At 36.5% G+C, this 9,194-nt stretch overlaps 1 protein-coding gene across 1 annotated transcript; it reads right to left on the bottom strand.

The window, feature by feature from the left end:
- Positions 1-371: 371 nt before the first annotated feature.
- On the bottom strand, positions 372-6,592 carry skic8 (SKI8 subunit of superkiller complex). Its single transcript, XM_079247299.1, has 11 exons — positions 6,491-6,592; positions 6,058-6,114; positions 5,947-5,974; positions 5,325-5,430; positions 4,219-4,391; positions 3,453-3,601; positions 3,246-3,339; positions 1,799-1,892; positions 1,573-1,665; positions 1,124-1,202; positions 372-540 (listed from the first exon to the last, which is right to left on the bottom strand). Exons 2-11 carry the CDS (start codon positions 6,067-6,069, stop codon positions 451-453), a joined length of 918 nt encoding a protein of 305 aa, XP_079103425.1. The 5' UTR covers positions 6,070-6,114; positions 6,491-6,592; the 3' UTR covers positions 372-450.
- Positions 6,593-9,194: the final 2,602 nt, after the last annotated feature.

The raw sequence follows: 9,194 nt of genomic DNA on the forward strand, positions 1-9,194 counted from the left end.
AACTGACCCAAAAAAAAGCAGGTTTTTACTATGGAATTATTTATACACCAGCCACCTAATGTCATTAATGAGGTAATAAATTAGGTCAAACTGTAAATAATAAAAAATAAAGCACTTTATCAAAAGGTTAAGTTTTTATCAAACTTGTGCTGCAAGATCAAGGCTTGTTTCTTTTGTCCCAGATCAGTGTCACTTTTCTGATAAAACTTGAAGATATCTTCAGTGTTTTTACATGCTACACTTAGTTGTATTAACAAATTAAATAAGCAACATTAAAAAAACAAAACCGGAGAAACAAAAGTACAAAAACAAACCATTTATTTGACCATACTCGGCCAGTGCAAAAAAATCCATCAAATTTACAACAGGAATCTGGGCCCGATGACCAAGTTCAGCTTCATGATCTCAGCAGACAGATGTGGAGCTTTTTCTCCTGCGGCCTCTTCCTGATCACATAGGACAGTCATAGATGTGGATAGCACGGTCATCGCCTGCAGAGATGATCTTTGAGCCGGTGCTGTTGTACTTTACACACCACACCTGAGGAGAGAAGTTTGGACGGGAGAGAAAAGCTGTCTTTAAAACTGTGATAAAGGAGGTTTTGGGAAACTGCAACAAACAGCATTGAAATTTAGCCATATACATCACTGTCTGATTACAAAGCATGAAATGCACAAAATTAAAAAGCAAACAAGTTAAAAACTGCTCTCAACAAAAGAACAAAGCAGAGCTGTAAAGTTAATTGGCAGCAAATGATTGTTAAAGATCTTCTGGTTTTTGCAGTCGCATAATGACAAGACGTTCAAACATGGCAGACACAGCTGCGTTTAATCACGTCTCCAAGGAACTGTGATGCATCAGTCGGAGGATTTGTGGGAGAATATATCAAATCTCCCCACAAGCGCCTGCAACCAGAGATCTAATGAACACTGGGCTTATTGGTTTTTGCCCGAGCTGAAACATCAGAGAGGGGTTATGTGAGGAGACTGCACTTTGACAGCAGCCATATTGATTTCCCTCATTATGTTGGTACGAAGAGCAGATTTCTTTTGTTTTTCTAATCTTCATCTGTTTTTTTTTTTTGTAACAAACTGAATGAAAACACAGAGATGAGCTTTATCACCTGGTCTTGATGGTCAAAGAAAGTGTTGATACAAGCTCTGGAGCCGGCGTCCCAAACCTTCACGCTCTTGTCGGATGAACTTAGGGAGACAGAGGGAGAACATTTTATATGTTTTACCGTTTATCTTGGCCTCCTTGGTTTATCTTGGCACTGTGAGATGGAAAACGTCCAAAGAAAAAACAGCTTCAGCTGACAACTGTTTCACACAATGGGAATGAAAGCTTGGGAAAGCAGATGGAGGGAAACAACTTCTGCTAACTCATAAAACACTTTGGACAAAGGCTGACTTGCTGGTCAAACAACCTCTGGTCATTAAGCCATAATAAACGTTCTCAGGAATTATCTTTTTCCAGTCAGTGTACAAGAGCGTTGGTTCGTTATTTTGCTGGTGTGTTGCTGAAGTGTTGCATTAACCACAATCACATCGAGAAATTAGGCTTTAATTTTACCTTGATACAAAGTGAGTGTCATCTGGGGAAAAGGCGACATTAAGAACCCAGGATCCGTGACCACTCAGAGTGCCCGCCAAGCTGGCATGTTGCCTGCAAAACAAATCCAGTTTGCTACAGCAACCACCTGATATGTACATCATCATAATAGGTCAAATATTGGCACTGAAACTCAACACAGTATCATGTTCACTGACTTCTCTGGAGGTAAGAATGAGAAACTCACACGTCATATATTTTGATGTAGCCGTCATCAGAGGCTGTGACCAGCAGCTGAGAGTCTGGGGAGAAGGTGAGGGATCTGATGGGCATGGCGTGACCTGCAGAAACAACAAACAAATACCTCAGCTCAATGCTTTTTCTCATCCTTAATTCTAAATCATTTATCAGTTTGTGTCCTACATAAAAAAAAAGCTATATTTTGCATGCTTACCCTTCAGTTTATGTGAATAAGTGATGTTTTGCCTCATATTATTACAATAAGGCCAAAATGAGTCTGTACTAACTTTTAAAAAAAAAAAAATACATATGGAATGTGTTTTGTTTTTTTTTTAAAGCTAACCAGTATCAACGTGATTATTCTACGGTGGAGTTATGATAAATTACTTTGTTTGCTGCCCATCATGAAAACTTTTATTGGAATGTCAATTCAACTTTTAAAATCAAAAGCAACTTATCAGCAGATGCCTTTCCTCTCTCCGAACTCAACACTTAATAAGCTCGTCAGATGCTCTCAAAGTTTATCTTGCCAGCGTTCATAACAAATGAAGTTTAATTAGGCCACGCCCTTCTTCCTGTTGCGGCAAGCTGTGTTTAGTTACAGATCAGATGTTTGACAGCAGGGTAGCCTACCACTGTTGTGCTTCTACAAGCAGTAATTTAAATTCAATGAATAAATATGCTGAATGGATTTATGAAGCATTTCCCTTCGCAGCACTGCGTGACATGCCAGCAACTGGATTTCAATATGCTGGCTGTTTTAAAAGTGCACTGTGGCTGATCATCAAAGAAACAGAAAAGGGACATATTTTGGAGGAAGGGATGAAAAGAATGTAAGAGTGGCAGAGCAAGAGATAAGATGAATCTAACTGGAAGTTTTACTGGAGAGAGCTTAGAGTATAGGCAGGATACAAGATAAATACTGAATGAGCGGTTGCTAGGGGACACATCGCTGAGAAAATCTGCCAAAATTCAGACGTGAGGATTTAATAGAAAATTTGAGCTTGGGTAGCACACCTAGGTCAGTTTCCAGTCTAGTCAAACAAATAGGTTTTACATACCTCCAACCACAGTATCAGCATGTGATAAGCCAAGTTTTCAAAGATTCGACTTTGTCATTTCAATCAGACTAACAAGTTTAAATGCACCTTTAAAAGTTCAGATATACTCAGACTTACAAAACATTTAAACTTTTTTTCTAAAACCAAGTCGATGTAATGAATGACATCAGGCTTTTGCAGTGATGAAAAAAGAAACATCTTTTTTACTTTATGATCACTATTCCTCCTAAAAATCTCCTGAAGTTTCCAGTTTATCATGCCAAATTTTACAAATGACCTTTGGCAAAACACTGTTCCTTTAAAGCCTTGCAAGATGTTTTTTTGTTTTTTTAACAAAAGAAAAACAAAATCTTACTGCCTTGCAGGGCCAGTGTTTGCCACTTATCAACCCACCTTCCAGCGTGTGGAGTAGCTTGCCGGTGGCGATGTCAAAGATGTTGATGATTCCATCGATAGCTCCGCTGGCCAAATACTTACCATCAGGGCTCTGACGAGAGAAAGGAAAGGAAAATGGGACTTTATGAGCCATTTCCATACTTGCTTATGCAAAAAGAGGGCAGGTTAACAGTTTAAAAAAATGACAAAAAGCCGCTTTCTTACATAAGCTATACTCAGAATGAATTTTCCTCGAGTGTCCAGAGAATATTCTTTCTTGCCACTTTCCACACCAAAGATGTTGACCTTGCCAAGATGGCTTCCAGTGGCGATATATTTAGAGTCTGGAGAGAAGGCGACTGTCCACGCATCAACTGGAGAGGAGAGTAAAAGGATCAAATACAGGAAATATAAATTTTTAAACACAACCCTGAATGCACCACTGAAGTTAGTGACAGTTCATGTTATTCCAATCTAAATAAACACGACCGCAATATAAGCAGCACTTTGTTCATTAATGAAGCAAAAAGAAAGTAAATGAAAAAAGAAAAAAGTCCATATACAAATTAAATTAAGCAAGTTTAGCAGGTCAAAGACGGGAAAAAAGAATGTCTGTAGATCCATGATGCAAATCAACTACTGAGTGAAACAGTATCACTAATGAAAGATGCCACAGCATTTAGTAGAAATGCCAATTATGTATCAGAGAGGAAACCTGCATGTGAGAGAATAAAACAAGCTAGTTGGACTTGAAAACAGCTTGTCATCCCCTGTAGGTGTGTTTTTTTTTTTTCTCGAAAATCCATAATGGCTTCCTTTGTGGGTATGTTTTTTGTTCTTTTTACAGTAAATGCAATAAGACATTATGGACATTTTAATAAAACAAATAATTGCATCAAACAAAGTATTATTATAGTCATTAGACAGAGTCAGAAGCAAATAAATGAGTCTCATCAAAACAACAAATTATGAAGTGATTAATTAGTCTCACCTGGTCCGGCATCCATGGACTTGATCTGTTTTCCAGACTCCAGGTCCCAGAGACGGATGTGTGCATCAAGGGAACTGGAAGCAGCGATAGCTCCGCTGTGACTGATGTCCACCGATACCACACCCAGCTGGTGGCCCTCCAGAGTCCACTGCAGCTCCAGCTTCTCATCCGACCTGCATAGAGCGCACGACACGGAGATTGTTGGGTCATGTTGAGTCAAATAAACTTAAAATTAACATTAGCAACCTGCTAAACCTGGCAGATTTATGACTATTTTTGCAAGTTAATTAATATGAATTTACCCATTTACATAAGTTCTTAAATTATGATCCTTGTTCATAAAAGTAAAATGAGACATCTTAAGCGCAATGAAAGAAACTAGGTTATATTACAATACTGCTGTATCATGCAACATTAACATTAGCTGTTCTTTCTCACAAAGCAGCATGTAAGTAGTGCATTAACTGTAAAAAGGATGGGCAGGAAAAAAAAACAAACAAGTAACATTTCTAACCACATTTCTACCAACAATTTTATTCTAAAGGGTACATATGTTTTACAGGTCCATCACTTGATATATGTAAGATGCCAGACCTGTGCAAAACAAAAACAAGGAAAACTTATTTCAGGAACACTTACAGAGGACACAATGCAAAACTCGGTGACAGAGCTTGCAGTTTGAAAAAGCACTGTTGAGGGAAATAACTAAACTTAAGCTACTATGTGTTTGCAGAGCTAAAGCAGCATGTTGCCAACCCAGTACGAAGTAAACCAGTTTGTCTAAAGCTGTTAACCTGGAAAAGTGGAATGGTTGGCATTGCAACATTAATAACGGATGCATTACTGGGTTGGTACTAAACTACAAAGTACAAGTTGGAGGTCATTCTTAACTGCTAAGTGCTTCTGTGCATGTCCCTTTGCTCTATGGCTCAACAATATATTGTAATGCAATATAATACATATACGCATTATTTGTTTATTTCATATAATATGGAACGGATTTATTAACTTAATTCAGTGTTGCAAATGAAAGAGCAGCACCGTAACGGAAAAAAAGGTAATTAAACAACCAACTCTTTGAGCCACAGTCAAGAAGCAGCACATACCATTTCCACACTTTAACCATATCATCTAGTGATCCAGTAATGATAGTTTCTGAACCATCTGCTTCACTTCTGCCCCACGCTGCAGTCCAGATGGCATCATCATGTGCTGAAAGGAAACAGGTTATTAAACACAAAGACACTTGTTTGCTATAAAGACTATTGTGTAATGAAAAGCAGTTAATGTGATTTTCTTTGGTGCCAATTGAAATTAATCAGATATGTAAAAAATACCAAACAAAACAAACAAGAAACAACCAACCTAAAAACCCTTATGTATCATTATGACCCCGTTTCTCTTACAAAAGCAAATGTGAGAATACATTTGAGAAAAATTAAACCTCAACAAAATGAATAAACAAAAACTTCTACATGTTTTGTGCTCTAGTGAATATCAGTGGTTGTACAGCAGTAGAAATATATGTTATTTGGTAAAAAGTGCAAGAAGTTAGCTTCAAAGCCAAATCCTGGTAGAAAAATATGCCGTTCACACTTAAATATTAAAAGGTTCATGTAATACATTCAATATTCTTTTAAATTCTGGGTCTAATACTTATTTTAAAGTAGAAACAGAATTAAAACAGATATGTTAAAGTAAATATGAAAAAGTAGTAATTAGTATTACCATGTTCTTGCTTGAAGAGAATACTGTACTGAAGTCAAAACACAAGTTTCATGTTAGTTTTGTTTGTTTCAGCACATTCAAGGAAGACCATTTTGAGAATTCATTGCTTACTTGAGTACTCATTGTTTTGGTCCTGGGAAAAAGGAGAGCAAGTTTGTTCGCTTCAAGCTGAAATAAACACAAAAGTAAATCAGCTACTACAAGGTTTTCAGGGTGCTTTCTGCAGCTGTCTCTTTGAAGACACATTTAGCAGCCAAAAGAGAAAAAACAAACACCTATTTATACAAAAAGAGCGTATTCTGTTTCTTGGACTGTAGACAGTGTAGCTGGAATTTAACAAGCTTCATTCACGCATTAAACTTCGACAGTACAAAAAATGATTAAAAAAAAAAAAAAATTAAATGGGAGGTAAACTACAGCTAATGTTGGCTAACTCCTGCTAGCATTAGTAGGTTAGCATTTTCCGCTGCGGTAATGTTATCCGACTGTCCCCTAAGTATTACAAAATATGCACTGATGTCTATGATAATGTGCTTTGACGTACCTTGAAAATCTGTAATGAAACGATAACGCTAAATTGAGAAACTCAGGAATTACATGTGAAACGCCATGACAACATTTGATGTAACTTCCGCCTGTCTTCTTCTTCGATTGTATTTAATGGTTGTTCGGGATTGACCGAAGAATTTTACATCACCACCAGCAATAGTGGTACCATGGTTGAAAATGAGTTTTAAAGCTGATTTTAAAAAGTATTATATGTTATTGACAAAGAGTCTAATAATAATAATAATAATAATAATAATAATAATAATAATAATAATAATAATAATAATAATAATAATAATAATAATAATGAGCAAGAACTGACAAGTTGGATGACTGGGTGCATGGAGGTGAATGGTTGATATGATAATAAATAATGCAAACAGAGGATGAAAACACTTTTGAATCAAAATTCAAATTCAAATTGGTTTTGAAAGCTATATGTGAATTTATTATTTGAAAAAAGAAAATATTAATAAAATCTCAGACATTTCACAATTTATTAATTGGTAAGATTAAAACAATGCCTTGGTCATCCTCTTAATTAATTTTTCCATTTATTTTCTATACCACATAGTCCAATTCAGGGCTGTGGGGGAAGCTAGAGCATATTCCAGAAAAAGCAGGCAAGAGGCAGCGCGCACCCTGTACAGGTCTCCAGTCCATCACAGGGCCAACAGATAGACAAACAACCACTTAAACTCACTCCTAGGGAGAATTTAGAGTGACATGCATGATGATGCATGTCTTTGGAAAGTGGGAGGAAACCAAAGTACCCAGAGAGAAGCAGTGACCTTCTTGCTGTGAAGTCGCAGTGCAAACCGCCACACCACCATGCATCCGCATTTCATTTCATTTAATGGCAGTTTGTAGTTATTAAGTATACTTTTACCATCCCAGTATTAGTAAGCTTTATTGAATTATTAAATCTGCACTAAAGCTACATTTCTGCTGCTTATGTCAAATTTTTATTTGAAGACATAAGTTGAGGAATCTCAAATGCCTAAAAGGCCAAGAACTAATAAAAATTTTACTCTTGAAGAGACCATTCGGCCTTGAATGGCACAATATAATATTAAAGTTAAAGTTCTGTCCAGATAAAGAAAGTGAAACTTTGCTCCTAAGAGAAAAGAGAAAAAAATATAGTGCATTATTTTGACAGATGCTGCAGCAGCATCACCTGAAACCCCATACTGTTAAAGCACCTGTCAAAACAAAGTTATATGAGAATGCCATTAATATTGAATAAGCACAGCAGTCGGATCTTTCAGGCACACTGGCACATCTCCTCTCTTCAGCAGTCAAGTTTTGAGAAAGTTTACTTGAGCGGTGATGATCAGGGGGAGCTATATAGTACAGATTCCGATCTGTAAACTCAAAGTCAAATGAAATACAATTATAATGGAAAACTTAATAGAAAATACTCAAATTTGACCACACTGCCACATCATCCCATAAAAACAGTATTTAGTTTAAAACAAAATGAACAAATTGTTATCAAACAAAGGAAATCTTCAAGCATTCGGGTGCATCTGATTGGACTTCTAATACAAAGTGGTGAAATAGAAGTATTACGTGATAGTTAGTGTTCAACCATTTTGGATTCAGATGCAGAATATAAATTTTCAGTAAACAGTTTATCACAGACCACAGTGACGCTATCAGACAGATCACAGTAATTAATGAGGGAATACATTACACCATTCTGTACACCAATCATTAGAAACTGGTGTGTGAGTAAAGTCAATAAAACCCAATAATACCTACTTGTTACAGTAAAAAATGTACAAATGTTATTTATACATTAACACTAACAGTGTTGTGATTATACAACCAAATAAAACTAGTGATGTATAATGTCATTATTATATGCATGCATAATAAAAAAACAAAAAAAACAAACTTAAATTATAAAAGCAGCAAAATGTCTGTTAAAGTTCTCCTTTTGAATGTTCTTTGACCATTTCATTCATGTATTCCTATACATGAACATGGTGCAAAGAACTGCCCTCAAACAGCAATCTGCTGTATGAGCTCAGATTTAGACATGCAATGTAGTGTGTGCAGTATGTTATTCTAGTTCAAGCTGACACATTAAGTACATACTCACACACATATAGGCCTATAGAAGTCCAGACAGACCTCTGAATCTGCTTATTGCACTGAGTGCAACGACTCAGAAATTCGGTCTGACCTGGCAGCCTGCAGGCAGCAGTGAATTCAGTGCAGTTCCTTTCAGTCAAGACTCACTCACATTGACAGAGATGTACTATGATGGGTAATAAACCTGTGGTCGCAGCACACTTAGAGGAAGGTAAAGCAATCTGCTGGCGTTAGAAGAAACCATTAAAGATCTCACATTTTTCTTGATGATACAAAATACTACTGGGGATTTTGATGTATTAAAGGTCTTGAAACAAAATGAAGATAAATTTACTCAGATATAAAAAGGTGACATAATATGACTTAATTTTTCTGCTGTTTCAACACAGACAGACTCCAATATGGAAAATCACTGCCAAAATTCAGCTTCTTGTGTCATTGTTATTCTCCACTTTTGTCTTTTTAAATGATCAGTCTGCTTATGTGATTCTGGTGTGGCACACTGCCAGCGGTTATTAAAATGACTAATCCTATAACTTTTTAAGCTGAAATGTCTGTTTCTTTGAGCTTTGTGTCTGTTCCAAATCCCTCTTGCAGAA

Source organism: Telmatherina bonti (assembly GCF_933228915.1).
Source record: "Telmatherina bonti genome assembly, chromosome: 2".
Lineage (NCBI taxonomy): Eukaryota > Metazoa > Chordata > Actinopteri > Atheriniformes > Telmatherinidae > Telmatherina > Telmatherina bonti.

Excerpts from the sequence above, each read along its gene's own strand:
- skic8 (XM_079247299.1), bottom strand. Across the intron at positions 5,431-5,946 it reads TCTCTTCAAGCAAGAACATG|CACATGATGATGCCATCTGG; the intron begins GTAATACTAATT and ends GTTTCCTTTCAG. Across the intron at positions 3,602-4,218 it reads GTCCATGGATGCCGGACCAG|TTGATGCGTGGACAGTCGCC; the intron begins GTGAGACTAATT and ends TCTCCTCTCCAG.